General features: G+C 38.0%; 2 protein-coding genes across 3 annotated transcripts; both read left to right on the plus strand.

The window, feature by feature from the left end:
- The first annotated feature begins 1,036 nt into the window (after positions 1-1,036).
- LOC132846454 (C-C chemokine receptor type 5-like) lies at positions 1,037-3,881 on the plus strand. The gene is made up of 2 exons (XM_060871217.1): positions 1,037-1,153; positions 1,997-3,881. Exons 1-2 carry the CDS (start codon positions 1,126-1,128, stop codon positions 3,055-3,057), a joined length of 1,089 nt encoding a protein of 362 aa, XP_060727200.1. The 5' UTR covers positions 1,037-1,125; the 3' UTR covers positions 3,058-3,881.
- Positions 3,882-4,796: 915 nt separating this feature from the next.
- On the plus strand, positions 4,797-11,021 carry LOC132846455 (C-C chemokine receptor type 5-like). Of its 2 annotated transcripts, XM_060871222.1 has the most exons (4): positions 4,797-5,286; positions 5,660-5,807; positions 8,104-9,357; positions 9,692-11,021. In XM_060871222.1, the coding sequence occupies exons 3-4, from the start codon at positions 9,351-9,353 to the stop codon at positions 10,732-10,734; spliced, it is 1,050 nt and encodes a 349-aa protein (XP_060727205.1). In that variant the 5' UTR covers positions 4,797-5,286; positions 5,660-5,807; positions 8,104-9,350; the 3' UTR covers positions 10,735-11,021. The 2 variants fall into 2 exon arrangements, with proteins under 2 accessions (XP_060727205.1, XP_060727204.1); XM_060871221.1 differs by lacking the exons at positions 8,104-9,357; positions 9,692-11,021 and adding an exon at positions 6,181-7,770.
- The last annotated feature ends 8,110 nt before the right edge of the window (positions 11,022-19,131 follow it).

Below are 19,131 nucleotides of genomic sequence, written 5' to 3' on the forward strand. Positions count from 1 at the left end.
TTACTGTAGAATGAAGACAACAGAAAAACTGTGAAGTCTTTCGTTTTTCTCTCCAACATATTCACAGTTCTTACCTGATTTGAATTTCTTAAGTCATTTCTAAAATGCTGCCTTCATTCCAATAACACAAACTACCACTAGATAACAGCACTGTGCAGAAAAACATTCTGAAGAGAAAAAGATTGAGCACTTTCGGTTTGTTTGTTCACCTGAATTAAAAATAACGTCTTATAGTTTTAATTTTATTTTAAATGTATTAAAAACATGAATTTAGAGCTTTAAAAAAAGGAATAAACTATGAGGCAAAAGTGGAGGTTGTTGTGTTGCATCATCAACGTGTGTTCCAGGTGTTTCTAGATCTTTATAGCGTATTTATGGACGATTCAAATTTTATTGTTCACAGGCACAACCACATACAGTAAAAAGATTCTTATATTACAATAGTTACAATACAAACAGAAAAAATGTAATGTTTTAATAATTTCTTTATTAAGGGTCAGGGCTACATGGTGGACACAATATAATGACAGACAAATATATCTGTTATAGTACCAACTTCTCACATTCACAGGTTTATTTACAAAAATCATATCTTATAAGAATCATGGCTGTATTATTTACAGTATCAGTCAATCTACGGTACAATCTAAATGCAAGTGTGTACAGTTTTTATTAATATATTTAAAACAAATCTATAAAAACACTGGGGGGGAGGATCGTTGTCGATAGAACCTTTACAAAATAGGGGTTCTTTGTAAAAACCTTGGAAAGAAACAAACCTTTCATATTACAACAATTTAGATATAAATCTAAAGATTTTAATTCTTCAAATCTAAAGAATGTATGAATTCCATGCCATTAAATTCAGTGAAATTGTTTTAACAATCTAGAAAACACAGATGTTTTGAAATGACACATTCGTGAAATAATTCAAACTGGAATGATAAACTTACATTATTGAACGTGCATGTTCCTCCTTTACTACAATCTTACCAATCTTATGTGCTGAAGAACTTTTCTTCCTACCAGAAGAAAACAAAGCCACACCCAGACATAGCTGGTCCTCTTGTTATATATAAAGACAAACACTGCCTACTTTCACAATCACTCTTGGACTCATAAATCATGGGTACGATCTACCCCAACACAACAAGTAGGTGAATATTTTCCTTTTTTGCAGTCACTTACAAATTTATTAACACATTAAATACTAACCCATTAGTTATCACTGGTCATAATCAGTAAAGGGTCTCTAATAACAGACACTGGCCACATGAATAAGGAATAAAGTAAAAGTAATGCTTTCCAATTGATGGTGTAGTACATAAAGTACTCTTTAGCAGAATAATCACAAAATAATAAAGCATATAAACTGATGAAAAAAATCTCTTACAAGTTTGACAAGTGTGGCTTAGAAGGCCACAAAAGACAAAATGATCAAATATGGTAGAAACAACTTACAACATGGCTCCACAAGCACCATTAACTCAACCAGTGAAAGGAGCAAAGTAACATCTGAATGTTCTTGTGTGTTTTCATGTTGATGAGACAATCACGTTTTAACTCAAGTTCTATCTCAGACCTTAAACATGGAACAACAATCAATCTTTTTCCCCCAGGAAAAAAAATGGATAAATAAGTAGGTAACAGGTCACATATTGAACATACAGTGTGTATATAATGCTTAATAAATATTATCATCTTGTTAAAAAAAAAAGAAGTATTTACAGTTATTAAGCAATGGGTCAGTCAGGTGAAGGTGTCTGATAACCCGAGACCTGAAACACCCTTTAACCTCGTCACTGATGATGTGTCCAAGCCACACCTTCCAAATGGTGTTTCATGTAACTAGATTTCTATCTAATATGTACAACAAGAGTATAATTGTATAACTGCGCCACCGATCAACAGATTAATCAGATAGTAAAAAAGCCAAAATATCAACAAAACACGTTTGATCCCTTTTCTAAAAATTCAATTGTATTTCCATGAACAGCTGAGAACTACAATTACAGCTACGATGACTATTACTTCGACCTCTTCGAATTAATTCCCTGCGACAATATCAACATAAAGGCCTTCAGCAGAGTCTTCCTCCCTACACTCTACAGCATCGTCTTCATCGTGGGGTTCATCGGCAACGGCTTGGTGTTGTGTGTCCTGGTCAAGTTCAGCAAAAGGTCCAACATGTCAGATGTGTGTCTCTTCAACCTGGCGCTTTCAGACCTCCTCTTCCTTCTCTCGTTACCTTTCTGGGCTCATTACGCCCTCACCAGTCAGTGGACCTTCGGGAGCTTCATGTGCCGTACAGTGACGGCGTTCTACACGCTGGGATTCTATGGAAGCATCTTCATCATGATCCTCATGACTGTAGACCGCTATGCTGTCATTGTCCATGCCCAGCCCTCCCTGTTCTCTAAGAACCGGTCTGTCAGAGCTAGCATAGTCCTGATTTTGTTTATGTGGACACTTAGCCTGGGAGCTTCTCTGCCCACCGTCATTTGGGCACAAGTGAACAATAAATCAGAAGTATGGTCATGCAGTGTGGAATATCCAGAAGGAACAGAGTGGAGGTGTTTTTCTTACATCGAGCTTAATGTCCTCAGCCTGATTATTCCTCTGTCAGTGATGGTGTTCTGCTACTCACGCATCATCCCTATCTTAATGACCATGAAGTCTCAGAAGAAACACAGAGCTGTCAGGCTCATGCTGGTCTTGGTCAGTGTTTTCTTCCTCTTCTGGACACCTTACAACATCGTCATCTTCCTGAAGTTCCTGCATCATTTGGGTTACATGAGCACTTGTAAGTGGTATCAGGACCTGACCATGGCTATGCAGTGGGTGGAAACCATAGCGTTCTGTCACTGCTGCATCAACCCCATCATCTACGCTTTTGTGGGGCAGAGATTCAGGAATTTATTTCTAAGGATCCTCCAAGAGTGGTTTCCTTGTTGCTTTGGTTCGTATACAAGAGTCAAACACGAGCCGACAGAGAGGTGGGTCTCGGTGTACTCACGCTCCTCAGTTAATACCAGCACAGAGTCCGTTCAGCCATAAGGGCAAAAGTGCAGCATGTAGTTTAAACACAGTTATAAGCAGACAAAACTGAAACTGTATTAAGGGGGAAAAAAATTACTGGTTAGGTTTCTTTTTTTCCAGAAAAGGTTTTTGAGTGTTTTTTTTGCTTTTGTTCGTATTTTTGCACAGAATATGAGACATTATTAACACAAAATTATCTTAAAACCTTAACTAAAAGTTAATATTTTTGTCATTTATTTGTCAGACTTACACAGTGATGCATATACAGAGGCTTTATTCTGTTTTCAAAGAAAATAAAGGAAATGATAAGCATTAAACTGTCTGTTTTTCCTTGTCAACCTTGTAGATCATGATCACATGACTATTCAATAGTAAAATTTTAATCCGGCATGAATTCCGGCTCGAAATTCATGGAACGAAACCCTGCAGACACACTAACTGAAAAGTGTAGCATTACAGTTAACTGTAGTAAGACTTAAGCTTCCTAAATGTAAGAATTCACCCATTTTTCCATCCGTGACTATCAGCACATTGTGCCCTCCTACTGAATTCCTTGAACATGTCCTTGGCGGTCCCTTGACCAACAACGTCAGCCATATAAAAACTGGCTAAATTACCAACAGTGTTCTTGTCAATGCTGCAGCGCCTGCAGTGAAGACACTGTGCCTTAAAGGGGCAGGTGGTAAAAAAATCATCCTAATGCACTAAAATTTCACAACAGAAGTAACAGCTTTTAACACTGCGCTTAACCCTGGTTCTACAGCTAGAGGAACATTTTACACTGGTGATTTAGAAGAGGCTCTGAAGCTTTTGCAGTGTTAACCCCACATTAAGGCACCAGTGTGAAGTGAAATTAAACAGCATGTGCTCGATATCATGTGAAAACCAGGACGTAGCAACACCTCGGCATAAATTGCTCAGTAGTTAGAGTCATGCAACACGGTAAACATCACAGAAGTGCCGCTGTAGTGAGGGGGAAAGATGAGACATTGAAAAAACAGCAGAGACTGGATATGAACAAACTACAAAATGCAAATTGGATATCCCAACGGCCCGAACCCTCACCCGTTTATGTGCCTAAACATGGAGGAACTTCGCTAAATTTGGGCTGATAAACAGAGTAACTAACTACGCCATCTTGGGGGCCTACTACCGGCGATTCACCCTTCAATAGACTGTATTTCAGATGCCTCCCTAAGACAGAGGACACCGATCGTATGTGCCCCCCGACACCACAGCTCATACAGTACAACACCACTGAGAGCATTGCGACTGTCAGAAGCACCACCATCACACATGAAGTCACCACTCTCGCTGTAGCTGGCACCCAAATCTGAGTGGAAATAAACAATTAGGGATTTAGACAAGCACACACACACACACACACACACACACACACACACTACAATTCAGTACATGTGCCACCGACAAAAGAAATAACATTTACATAAAAACTCATTATGCTTATATAAAAGGTTAAATTAAAGCACCATCATTTCTGTAGCAACAACAAACAAGGTACTGTCTGTACACCACCGTCTGTATTTCCAGAAAAAAAAGAAAGAAAAGTTTGTGGACTTCAATGGGACAATATAATGAATTCATTAATTATTCAAGTGATTATTACATACGCCATTGTGGCTGCATATGGCATACCGTGTGTGTGTGTGTGTGTGTGTGTGTGTGTGTGTGTATGTGTGTTTACAGCTGAAGGAGAAAGAAGCCTTGCTGAAAGCTTGATTCAAGGTACAAGGGCATGATCAAACTTGCATGGATTTTTCCTGCTATTTTTACAGCGAATGTGGTTTTTCTAGAACGTTTCAAATTAAGACACGTACCAGTAAGACATGTGACAGAGCCAGGTGACTGTGTGTAACAGGAACTGTAAGTGTAAATGAGAGACAGAACTGATTGCATTTCTAATATCGGCTTCTAAAGTCATTTATAAAGACTTTATTCGGTTCCCAACAGAAGCACAAACACCAAACAGAACACGATCATTGTTAAGAACCTAATTGTTAAATCCGATATTATTTGGACAGAAAAGCTTCATTTTGATTGCTGAGCTGCATCGAAGTTGTTGTAAACGACACTTTAAGCATGTTTTCCAGGAATGGATGTAAACTTGGATACTGAAGATTTCTTCTTTATTGTTGTGTGGAGTTACCTGATCCAACATGTACTTATCAGTTCAGTGGAAATCACATGTGAATACCAGCTGATGTGAATCATCGGTTCCAGATACAGGTAAGTGAAAAAAGTGGAACATGTTCAAGTGAAACACAACCTTAATTCGTTCCTTCCGTGATGGATTTTCCATCATGTGTCTTTGAATGAATCATTCCTAGGTACACCTTGATACACAACTCAATTATTTCTATCTCTTTTGTCTAGTTAACTGATTGGTTTTCTTTAGAACTTGTTCCTTAAAAGAAAGCAGCAGGGACGAGAGCATCTATACTGTCATTCATTTGAATTTATTAGACATCACTAATGAATATTTGGATATTCTTGGATATGTTGTTTTATAAAGGATATCGTTAGAATTGCAGTGTTCTTGTTTATTTTCCTGCTAAAATGAGCACAATTAGTACATAAAAAGACATAAACGTGGTTACAGACGTCTGTACTGTGAGCAGGACGAAGCCCCACCTCTACAGCATAAAAGCTCAGGACGGTGTTATATCACTACACACAGCCTTCTTTCACGCTCACAATCGAATTGGACGGATGAATCATGGCAACGGTTTTACAGAGCAGAACGACATGTAAGTGCGTGGATTTTTTTAATATAATCAGCAGTTTTAAACTTATTACTGAGTCTCGAAAAACGTTGCTTAATTGCTTTTAGTCTTAAAGTACTACAGATGACTGAAAATAAACAATCAGTACCAAATTACTACAGAGATCCTTTGAAATTGTTACAGAATCGGATCGAATTTCTTCGTTTTATTCTCTTGTGTTATTATTTGCACTGATGCTAGTTTTCAGTCTGGTTACATCTCTACATTTGTGTTCCAGAATATCTATTGCTCCCTGTAGACATTTTTCTAGCCCAGTAATAAAAACGTTTTATTTTCTGTTATTATCAACTTGTACATGCAGAAATCGTGCAATAAGTGATTTTTTTTTCATAAACAGCTGAAAACGATTCTGCTAATGACACCATACTAGATGAGTACTTATTCTGCAACACCAACATAAAGGCCTTCAGCCGAGTCTTCCTCCCTACACTCTACAGCATCGTCTTCATCGTGGGGTTCATCGGCAACTGCCTGGTTGTTTGTGTCCTGGTCAAGTTCCACAAAAAGTCCAACATGTCAGATGTGTGTCTCTTCAACCTGGTGCTTTCAGACCTCCTCTTCCTTCTCTCATTACCTTTCTGGGCTCACTACGCCCTCACCAGTCAGTGGATCTTCGGGAGCTTCATGTGCTGTACAGTGATGGCGTTCTACACGCTGGGATTCTATGGAAGCATCTTCTTCATGATCCTCATGACCATTGAGCGCTACAGTGTCATTGTCCACACCCAGACCTCCCTGTTCTCTAAGCACCGGTCTGTCAGAGCTAGCATAGCCCTGGTTTTGTTTATGTGGACACTTAGCCTGGGAGCTTCTCTGCCCACCGTCATTTGGGCACAAGTGAACAATAAATCAGACCTATGGACTTGCAAAGAGGAATATCCAAAAGGAACAAAGTGGAAGTCTTTTTCTTACATGGAGTTGAACATCCTTGTCTTAATTATTCCTCTGTCAGTGATGTTGTTCTGCTACTCGCGCATCATCCCTATCTTAATGACCATGAAGTCTCAGAAGAAACACAGAGCTGTCAGGCTCATGCTGGTCTTGGTCAGTGTTTTCTTCCTCTTCTGGACACCTTACAACATCGTCATCTTCCTGAAGTTCCTGCAGTATCTGGGTTACATGCACACTTGTGAGTGGGATCAAGACCTGAACATGGCTATGCAGTGGGTGGAAACCATAGCGTTCTGTCACTGCTGCATCAACCCCATCATCTACGCCTTTGTGGGGCAGAGATTCAGGAAGTTATTTCTAAGAATCCTTAAAGAGTGGTTTCCTCTTTGCTTTGGTCGCTTTAGAACAACTGAAAGTGAGTTCTCAATGAGGACGAACAATACTGTACGTCCTCCAGATATTCAGTGACTTCCAGAACAAAGTCAAAATCAAAACTGTAAACTCTTTCGAACAGGAAAAACAAAACAACAAACAAACTATGCATAAAAATATTACTCAGGCCATGTTACAGTATGTTGGCATTATAGTTTAAATGTTATTTACATTGGGATAAAAATTCTGCATTATACAATATAAGCACATCCTTTGCCTGTGACTCTAAAATCTCTTCATTTACACCTTCTGTATATTGTGTATTTGTACAGTGTTGTTTTTTCATCTGCTCCCTGTTCCGAGTTGCCACAGCGGATCATCTGGTTCGCATATATGATTAGCCACAGGTTTTACACCGGATCACTTCTAGCACCGTATCTCATTACAGTCCGTCAATTAGATAACTATCATCATTCAAACTATTTTCTTTCAATTCTAGAGTATTAATCTATCCTAGTTCTAGAGGGTTGTGTTAGGAAGGGCATCTGGACTAACACCTGTGCCAAAATTAATATATTCATGGCTTTGTAACCGTGTTATTCTTCAATTCAGTCGTGGAGATCCAACGAATGCACGCATTTGAAATAAATTGAATTCAATCAGGTTTTATTTTCAAGTCTCTTTAATATGTTGATATGACTCTCACATTTATGTGCATGTTATGACAAAGGGAGTTTATACAGTATGTCGCTTTCCCTACAAACCCTGATGTTTTTTCAGTCCATCCTGGTAGTATCACATCTCTGTATCAGATAGGCTCTCACAATCTGCTCACTTTGACTTTGACTTGCTCATTTGTTCTTGCTTTTCTGTTAAGACAGAATTTCATCAGCCAGGTCATTTTCCAGCTTCGTGTTCCTGCTGAAGGTGTCTGTAATCGAACTGGAACAAACGTGATCGTCCACAAAATTGTACAGAATGTTTTTGTATTCTGCAGATTTTCCTTCACTGATAGCACCAGGACCAAATATGTTCCAGCATGACAATACACACAAAATGAGCTCCATGAAGACCTGGTTTGCCAAGAAATCTGTTGTAGAAGAACTGGAATGGATTGCACAAAGCTAGCCATGCTAAGTTAATCCAAACCTCATATTCTGAGCTGTCTGAATTGAAGTGAGCTGATTGTGTCCAACGTCACACCCACAGCGTTCGAGCTACCGTCTGGAGGAACCAGAGTGCAATTCATTTGACAGCTCCATAACTGTACCAATAGAGGACGCTGTAACACCATACTAAAGATTTCAATAGTAAATACATGAGAAAGTTCACTTATGTAATAATCTTTGGACTAATCACTACAGTCATCCTGTTTCACTTGTGTTCTTAACTTTAATAAGGGATTTAATCAATTAAACATGCTCCTTATTAGAAGAAAGCAGTGGTATCTATTAGCCAGATCACTTCCAGATGTTGCTGAGATACAGTAATTTCGTCACCTATCTGTTGCACCTGATGCAAATCAGTCCCACCGATTAAATAATGCCAAAGTGGTGGCAGAGGCCAGGACGATTAGATAAAATCTACAAAGCAGAATGTGTGAACTGGTCCGTAGTTTCTAGTGGATGCTAAACAGACAGGATCAATGATAATAGAACAATAAACAACAACAACAACAACAACAAAAAGACAAGGTGAGACCACAAGATAACTCATTGAAGTCACCGATGAATAAAGTGATGTTAATCGTTTGAAGCTATGAGTTAATATATAGAGGTCATAATATAATATTTAGAGAGTATAATAGTAGTGGTCATGAGATCCTGAGCATCCAGTCTATTAACTTTATTTATGTCTCCCAGCAGCAGATAGGAAAAGTCTATTTGCTTTGAGAATTTGTTTAAGGTTCAGTGAGCTAATGTTACATCGGTGTCACAATTGCAGTTGATTTATTAATGTGCTGTTTAATATTAATAAACTTCATCTTATATATACAGTATACTATATTACCTGTAACACCTGTCGTCAACAGTTTTAATTAAAGCTAAAGATTGTACATTTGTTATTTCTGGCATGTTTATAAGTGTCTATATGTTTTGTTTAATTTGTAGTTTGCTAGAAAGTGACTTATCTGGCAACAGGACAAAGCCCCACCTTATAGAGCTTCCCTTAATAAAGCACATCATCTTCCTACGGTCCAATATACACTTGGTCTCGGTCTGAGGAGACACGACGCAGCCCAACATGACGAGTAGGTGGAAGGTTTACATTTCTCAGCTACTTGTTAAGAATATTTTTGTTCCTAGATTTAATAAACAGTGTGTAAATTTTCTTGCTTCTACAAATGATTAAAACTGACACTGGGTTCTTTGTCTCTCTCACTGAAAAGAGCTAGATTCTGATTCTGTGGTCTGTATTTATTTATTACTGAGTCTTAAAAACCTTTATGACTCTAAATGGTTTTGACAACTTGACAAAAGTGTAAAAAACTGTCACTTTTTTTAACTGCAGGTTTAACTGCATCTACAGGGAAAGATGTTTTTCCCCTATTCGATTAACATGTAAACTTTTCTCCTCATTAACAGCCAAGAACGATTCTGCTAATGACACCATACTAGATAAGTACTTACTCTGCAACAACAACAACGTAAGGGCCTTCAGCAGAGTCTTCCTCCCTACACTCTACAGCATCGTCTTCATCGTGGGGTTCATCGGCAACTGCCTGGTTGTTTGTGTCCTGGTCAAGTTCCACAAAAAGTCCAACATGTCAGATGTGTGTCTCTTCAACCTGGCGCTTTCAGACCTCCTCTTCCTTCTCTCATTACCTTTCTGGGCTCACTACGCCCTCACCAGTCAGTGGACCTTCGGGAGCTTCATGTGCCGTACAGTGACAGCGTTCTACATGCTGGGATTCTATGGAAGCATCTTCTTCATGATCCTTATGACCATTGAGCGCTACAGTGTCATTGTCCATACCCAGACCTCCCTGTTCTCTAAGCACCGGTCTGTCAGAGCTAGCATAGCCCTGGTTTTGTTTATGTGGACACTTAGCCTGGGAGCTTCTCTGCCCACCGTCATTTGGGCACAAGTGAACAATAAATCAGAAGTATGGACATGCAGTTTGGAATATCCAAAAGGAACAAAGTGGAGGTCTTTCTCTTACATGGAGTTGAACATCCTTGTTTTAATTATTCCTCTGTCAGTGATGTTGTTCTGCTACTCGCGCATCATCCCTATCTTAATGACCATGAAGTCTCAGAAGAAACACAGAGCTGTCAGGCTCATGCTGGTCTTGGTCAGTGTTTTCTTCCTCTTCTGGACACCTTACAACATCGTCATCTTCCTGAAATTCCTGCAGTATCTGGATTACATGAGCACTTGTAAGTGGTATCAGGACCTGACCATGGCTATGCAGTGGGTGGAAACCATAGCGTTCTGTCACTGCTGCATCAACCCCATCATCTACGCCTTTGTGGGGCAGAGATTCAGGAATTTATTTCTAAAGATCTTGAAATTGTGGTTTCCTTGTTGCTTTGGTCGCTGCACTACAACTGAAAGTGAACTGAAGAGGACCATTAGGTACTCCTCAGAGATTTCTGGCACAAAGATAAAACTAAAAGGTGGTTAAAACCATTATCACATTTGTACTACTATTAACTCTTATTATGCCTGGATGGACAATGTAGCCATGTAATGTGAAGACCTTAATGAACACTGCGTTATAAAAATAATATAATATATAAATAATATAAATGCTGTATAAATAATAAAAAGAGTGAATGAAACAAATCCACATCCAGCCAATAATTCAGCTTGTATATTCATTTTAAAGGCTGCCAAGTGTGCATGTTTTTTTCCATGGAAGTTTAAAGTCAACTAAATAACCAGTCAAACAGTTTACTTAAAGTCACAGAAGGATGTCCTATTTTATTGACTCTACTGTATTTATCTATGTAGTGATTTTGGCTCGCGAAGTAATTATAACGTGTTATAGTGACTCCTAAATATTTTAACCCAAGTTGAAACTGACGGTAATGGAATTAACGTTACACTTATTTGGTCTGTTCGTCCGGCGAACAGGCCGTGTAACCTTTATTAATTCTATGAAGGCGGTATCTTCCCGGCCGAGAAAGACGCACTTCCCTTTTACTTTATACAGTAATTTAAATTAAATGAACTTAATAGAGCATGTAGTTCAGACCAGATGTTGCAGGTACCTTACGTTTGTGAGCGATACTCAGAGACAATCACTTGTGGGACAAAAATATGGCGTTTAATGAATGAGACAAACACAACATAAAGCTAACTACACAAACAAACAAAAGAAGTAGAGAAAATAAAAATACACAAAAAAAAAATAAAATTGGGGAAAGGGAGGAAGTGACTGGAAAGAAGAAATTAGAAAGGAAGGAAAGGAACGGCAAGCTTAAACTTCAAAAGTAATCACACCCTAACTGGGAAATCGTCACCGGAAACTTAAATTCACCTTCAGACTCAATACAAGGTTCATACTTAAAATACGCATCTAAATTGGTTGGTAAAGAAACGGTTACTTGCATTGGCTTGCGGCACAAGAGTCTGGATGCAACAGAGAAATCTCTGACGAGTCAGTTAGGGTGGGGTGAGATGTTCTTCCAAGTCCTCCTGAAGATCAGAGCAGTTGTCGTTATTGGAAGTGAAGCTTGCTGGAAGTTCTTTGGAGGAAGATGGAGTCGTCTCCAAGCTGTTCCAAAAGTCTGACCACTGATTGGTGGTGTTTGTGACATTTTAACTCCACCCATCTTTGGGGAGATTTGGGTCATTTGGATACTAAACATGAAGGGGAATGAAGGCATCGGTACATTACATACACAGATCAATAATCAAAGTGTAACTGATGTTACTACGATATTGTGTTCTGATAAAGGAGAAAGAGACAAAAATGAAACACAAAACAAAATGCACTTTCATTAGTGAAGTGAAAAACAGCTAATGTTGTATACATTCTGACATCAGACCTTAAAAGGACATACTGTACAGCATTAGAACAGGTATACATTAACATGCCAGGATCAGTAATTAAAGTATAACTGATGTTAATCCAGTGTTGTGTTCTGGTACATAAATAAAATACATCCTTGTCAGGAAAGTAAGGAGCAAATAATTTTAAGTCAGGCAAGCCTTAACAGAAGAGACACATTACAACAGGGTTATAAGAATAAGAATCTTACAGTATCTTATCTACTTGTTTTATTAGTAAAAGGAATGTCTCATTGTGTTGTGTGGGTTGTGTTTGTGTGTGTGTGCGTGTGTACGTGCTTGCGTGCGTGTGTGTGTGTGTGTGTGAGTGTGTGCGTGTTTTATGGTTGAGGGCCTTCCCTGTGAATTCACCCAGGGGGTTATCTGGTTCTCTCTCTGTGTGTGAGTGTGTGTGTGTGTGTGTGTGTGTGTGTGTTTGTGTGTGTGTGCGTGCGTGAGTGCGTGCATGTGTGTGAGTGTGTGCGTGTTTTATGGTTGAGGGCCTTCCCTGTGAATTCACCCAGGGGGTTATCTGGTTCTCTCTCTGTGTATGTGTGTATGTGTGTGTGTGTGTGTGTGTGTGTGTGTGTGTGTGTGTGTGTGTGTGTGTGACACTGTGGAATGTAGCCCCCTCAAAAAAATTGTAAACTGGAAGTCTAAATGACCTGTACCAGACGCTACATCTATTAAAAGTGAGGCTTTCCCAAGAAAAATCCATGTAAATATCCTGCACTGTCACACTGTTTTTTTCCATTTAATCCCCTCAGACTACCAGTGACTGCATTATGCATTAAACAACCACAAAATATCATGCTGTGCCTCATCAAAATATCTGTAAAATAAATGATGGTTAAAATGACACCCAGGAAGTTGGAAGTTTCTGGAGGTCCTGAGTTGGTAGCTCTCCTGAGAAGATTTGTTGTTCTAATGGTTTGTTGTGGTTTTTGACCCTCAGTGAAAACATGAATACTGTTCAAACTGAGGTTGTTGTCATGCTTGTTAAAACAAATGTGAGATAGACAACTGATAGATAGACAACAATAATTGGGAGATTTGGGGTAACATTGCGAAATGGAGATTCTGGGGATGTTATAAAGATCTCATGTTGCTTGCATTTTGTTTTATGCTCTAATGCTTCAACCTTGAATGTGAATTCTTTTCTCTATATAGTCGTGGCCTAATGGTTAGAGAGTTTGACTCCTAACCCTAAGGTTGTGGGTTCGAGTCTCGGGCCGGCAATACCACGACTGAGGTGCCCTTGAGCAAGGCACCGAACCCCCCCAACTGCTCCCCGGGCACCGCAGCATAAATGGCTGCCCACTGCTCCGGGTGTGTGTTCACGGTGTGTGTGTGTGTGTGTGTGTTCACTGCTGTGTGTGTGTGCACTTTGGATGGGTTAAATGCAGAGAACAAATTCTGAGTACTATATAATTTCTATACTTCTTGATTTACTACTTGATTTCAGGTGTAAAAAGCCCTTTTATGGCCCTTTTAAAAAATAATAATACAAAAAGATGATTGTTCATGTCCATATAAATATCATCTGCACCTCTTCAATCCAACCAAGCAGGAGTTGCACTGATTTAATGATCCAGATGACTGATAGCATCATTCATTAGTAAAACTTCACTTCGACAGGAACATATCAACACAGGATGTATGAACACACGGCATCTGCAAATCCACAGCCTTATTCACACAACTTTCAGAATAACAACCCATGTAAGTAACCTGTACAATCTCTTGAGTTAATTTCCCGTTTCCTGAAGCCTCCACGTAAAAGCAATCCCACAATTCTTCTAAAGCAGCAGTTGTTAAGCCGGGCATCGTGACCGATGCGATAGGAGGGTCATGGGAAAACTTATTTAAAAGAAGTGCACAAAATGGCACCACCTCCTGGTGACATGATAACTAATTAACTATATAGATTGGAAGAAGTCTCAAAGGCTTAGCTCAAATTTGTGGATTAGAAGTCCTCATAGCTGGACTTCTGATTAGACATGGAGTGAATTCATGTCAAGAACAAGTTCAGATTCTTTTGTCCACAGCTTTCTGGTCATGGAGAGAAGTTCCTAACAGACAGTGTTATGTCTTGCACCTCACTTATTGCTTTTCTAGCTTTTGTCTCACATCAGCAAGGTACGTTCCTTTATGTAGTCCATGTATGTTTTTCCACCTCAGGATCATGTCTACGTTCATGTATTGTTTGTGTTTAATAAAATACGAATCTGCACTCACTTCCTAATATGATGACTTTTACAGTATTATCAGTCATCTCCATGCTTAGCTTCCTCTGGCCATAATGATTTCAAACTAATTCCTCTGGGAAGCATTTTACAGTATAACAACAAAATACATTAATGCCATATCAACTTAGCAGCTTTGTAGAAATGTGATGCGTCACTAGAGAGAATTCTGCTTTCTTTTTGTGCTTAGACTTCATCAGAATGAAAAGATAAATGAATATAGATGAAAACCTGATTAAGATAGAGGCCCTAGCAGAGGAGCTGAGGAACTTAAATATTAATATAAAATAAAATGTTCCTGACAAATGAAGACATCACGGATCAGACACTGTACCTAGACAGTTGGAAAGAGCATGAAGAGCCCGATGAAGAAGATCATTCATTCATTCATTCATTCATCTTCTACCGCTTATCCGAACTACCTCGGGTCACGGGGAGCCTGTGTCTATCTCAGGCGTCATCGGGCATCAAGACAGGATACACCCTGGACGGAGTGCCAACCCATCACAGGGCACACACACACACACACACACACACACACTCTCATTCACTCACGCAATCACACACTACGGACAATTTTCCAGAGATGCCAATCAACCTACCATGCATGTCTTTGGACCGGGGGAGGAAACCGGAGTACCCGGAGGAAACCCCCGAGGCACGGGGAGAACATGCAAACTCCACACACACAAGGCGGAGGTGGGAATCGAACCCCCAACCCTGGAGGTGTGAGGCCAACGTGCTAACCACTAAGCCACCGTGCTCCCTACGAAGAAGATCATACTTCGTTAAATTTTATTTTTCAGAAGTTCAAGAGAACTCTGAAGCGTTTTCTTTTATTACTTTTATGTAACTTTGTAAACCCTGATATAACGGTTCAGAACATACTGTATATAGGACTAAGTTACAGCAAGCCTTGACTTAGATGAGCTCACGATTATCCTGTGCATTCGCAGAAGAGCAAGATATCTTAACCACAGGTTTAAAAAAAAGAAAATGTCTATGACTAACGCTTACTTAGAAGGGACGTGTAACCACAGCTTAGCAACAAGAAAATGTAACCATGTCAGATACATAAACATAGATGGTCATTTAAGTGTTTTGAATGATAAATCGGAAGAGGCTCTGATGTACAGAGGGTATGGCTGACAGGAAAAAACACTGGTGACAGCAAGGGTTACTGCGACCCATGAGTAATGTTCAGTGTTGTATAAAGTAGTAGAAAACAAAACTTGAGTAAAAGTACAAGTATCGTACTAGAAAAAGACTTTGGTAGAAGTGAAAGTTACCTTTTAGAATATTACTCAAGTAAAAGTCTTAAAGTATCTGATATTTACTGTACTTAAATATCAAAAGTAATTTTCTGATATTTAATGTACTTAAGTATTTGAAGTAAAAAGTAAAATTTCAGTGATTTTCTGTAGACATAAGATCAGGGGCAGTTCTAGGGTCTCATCTTTAGGGGTAAATAAAACAAGAAGAGTTTTATATTATATATTATATGACTACATAGTAAGCCAAAAGTTATGGGATTATTAAATGACAAAAGTGGGCACCAAAATTTTATGTATGATGTAATGATGTCAGTCTTGAATCAGATCAGTTCATGTATGTGTGCATTCTCTACAAACAGTGTGTCCAATGAATGCAGTCATTAATAAACTAATATTCACAAGACAAAGACCAAATCAATAAATGTTATTTTTATTTAGTATTGAATGGATTGTTTGCATTATAGGGGTGTTAAAACACGATTTCACTTTTCTAACTTTAGCTAGTGTGTAATGTTCCTGTTTGAGCATAAACAACATCTGCAAAGTTTTAAGCAAAGGGAGATATTTGCTTTTAAAGAAATCCATTTCTAAGGACTACAGCAAACGGCCAGTAGGGACACGACATTCCTCCAGGGTTGCTGACGTCACTAAGCCCAATATTTACATAAACCCCTCCTCCATGAATATTAAATGGGGGGGGGGGGTGTGGCCATTTTATATTGCTGTGGAGAGTTGTTGTGGTATAGTTAGTAGGCTGCAGTGTCGTTACCATTACCAAATTAATTACCAAATAATGCTGTTATTTTCCTCCGGATTGCAGGTCCACTTTGTTCAGCCTTCCTAGGGACGGGGAAGTTACAGTAGGGATCAATGGTTAAAATGTATTTTTAACTCGGTCCCTCATAATTATTATGTTCTTCTCATCTGCGCAAAGTTGACGCACTAATAACAATACCATTTATATTACTTAAAGACAGCAGTATCTCCCAATGTCTCAAACCCAAAGTAAAATAAAACTGGATTAAACTTGAAAGGCGGGACATGTTTACTCCCATGCAATCCACATTAAGTCGTTAATTCAGAAAAACAGAGCAAAAAGCTTTTTATTCATGAAAAATTATCTTATAATTTTGAGACAATTAAGTCGTTAATTCAGAAAAACAGTAGATTTTTTCCTCAGGTGAATGCAATACGCTTCCGTAGTGCTGAACATTTTACGGAGGAAAGCTTTTAACTATTAAATTATTATAAATTTAAATTATATTAAATTATTAAATTATAAATGATTAAATTATTATTATTAATAAAACTATTTACACATTATGCATAATTTTGGTACTAGCTTATTACACTACCTTCTGTATTTCCTTGCAGCAGATGTTTTTGCACAGTTATTACATGTAGCTACACCTAGGGTTGCAAAGGGGCGGAAAGTTTCCAGTAAATTTCCGGAAACTTTCCACGGGAACTTAATCTGGGGAATTTTGGGAATATTCAAAATTGGAAACTTTACAGGAATTTATGGAAATTTACGGGAATTTACAGTAATTTATGGGAATTATTTGGAAATATAGGGAAATGTATATAAATATATATATTGTATATATAAATTATATCATATACAAACATTTATACAAATAAACATTTTTTTTGGTCATAAACAGACGTGCATGTAAGTCTTGACTGATTTAATTGTAAGTAGAGCTTTAACTGATTCTTTCATTGAGTAACACAAAAGCATAATAAACTTTATTATGCTTGTAATAAACATAAACTTAATAATTGTAATAAACATAATTCCCTATGATTGCTGTAAAATGAAAGCATCCCCCACCCTTGGCCTTCTAAAAAAGTCCCAATCAAAATGTAAAATGATGCATTTTTTCCTCAAGCTTATTAGGTCTCTGCTTCTGTGGTAGTCAAGGCCTGGAAAATGGAGGTGAATCCCCCCGTAAGTGATATATGGAGGATTTTTTTTTTTAATTTCAGGGGAAGTGAGTGTGTGTGGAGGGTCATCAAATTATCTGTGAATGTGGTAACACTCCTAATTTACTGCCTAATTTACATATATTCCCGTTAATTCCCATATATTCCCGTTAATTCCCATATATTCCCGTTAATTCCCATATATTCCCGTTAATTCCCATATATTCCCATAAATTCCCATGGAAAGTTTCCAGCCTTGAAAATTCCTGGAATTTTGTAATTCTAGCTACACCTAATAAAATAATGTTTTTTTAAAATAAAAAAGGTTCTTGAATACACTTTTGTTAATAGACAAACACTTATTGTTGTAAATTAAACAACTATTATAATTAGTACAATTAAATCTCTTAAAAATTAAGTCTCTAAAAAGTAGGAGACAACAACAAAAAAAAACCATAACAGTCTGAAACGTCGTTTAACAGCCGGTTCTTGAACAGGTTCTGCTCGATCATCTTCACTAAAATTGTCTGGGTCCGATTCGGGATCAAATTGGTATGTTTTTATTGACGTCATTGTTTGTAATGCCACCAAAGCACAGACCAGTGTTGCCAGATTGGACTAAAGATTTCCAGCCCAACTACAGCTTAAAACCCACCCATTTCAAAAAATACCAGCCCAAAATACATACTGTTATTAAAACTGTTATAGAATAAAACACACAATTTATTTTTCTTATTAAACAACCAGACTAACAAATCGCACATTGGAGAGCACCAGGCTCGCCCCAAGTATATCCAGTGCATCTTTTTTTTTTTTTTAAGTATAAATGATAATTTTAATAAAACACAAGGTCTACATCGGAAACCTCAGAAGAGGACAACATTTTTTATTGTTCTTGTGCTACTATTGTCAGAACTACAGTTCTTTTCTAATAGGCCAATTCTCAAATCATTTCATTATACTTTTCTTTTTGTATCAGTAGGCTAGTTACAAATTTGTGCTTAATTACCAACTAATTAAATTAAACAACAATCTTTTCTATTTAACTATTTTAACCTTTAAGATTTTTAACATTCGGTATTAAATTTATGCCACTTAACATTAATTATTCAAATATATGCAGTTTAAGAAGAAGCCTTATTTGCATAAACATATAAGGAAAAAACCTGTAAGAATATCAAAAATAAAAAATGCTAATGCTAACTAAATGTAATCCCGCTGCTGCCTCCTGAGGCGATTCCCGCTCTACGTCACGCAGACTCAACGCAAACGGTCCCCTTCGTTATGCCCCGCCCACTCAAGGCATTTCACCAATCGCAGATTAGCAACCGTAACCATGCGCGAGCAATAGAAAGCGTGTATACAATAAAGTGCAAACAGTTTATTAAGTGAGGTTATAAACGCTCATAAGGGAAATGTCATCTAATAACTGTACTAGAATTTCCTTTAAATTAATTTTTATTTTATTTGTTACTTTTGCACAATTAATTTCAAATGTTCTTACTGATATTTATTTGTGTTTCAGTTTTATGTCATGTTTATTAACACAAATTAAACATGCATAAGATTCCATATTTAAAA

Source organism: Tachysurus vachellii, chromosome 5 (assembly GCF_030014155.1).
Source record: "Tachysurus vachellii isolate PV-2020 chromosome 5, HZAU_Pvac_v1, whole genome shotgun sequence".
Taxonomy (NCBI): Eukaryota; Metazoa; Chordata; class Actinopteri; order Siluriformes; family Bagridae; genus Tachysurus; species Tachysurus vachellii.

Coding starts and splice junctions, on each gene's coding strand:
- LOC132846455 (XM_060871221.1), top strand. CDS start 5,777: ATGGCAACGGTTTTACAGAGCAGAACGACAT. Junction 5,808..6,180: donor TTTACAGAGCAGAACGACAT/GTAAGTGCGTGG, acceptor TTTCATAAACAG/CTGAAAACGATTCTGCTAAT.
- LOC132846454 (XM_060871217.1), top strand. CDS start 1,126: ATGGGTACGATCTACCCCAACACAACAA. Junction 1,154..1,996: donor GATCTACCCCAACACAACAA/GTAGGTGAATAT, acceptor TTCCATGAACAG/CTGAGAACTACAATTACAGC.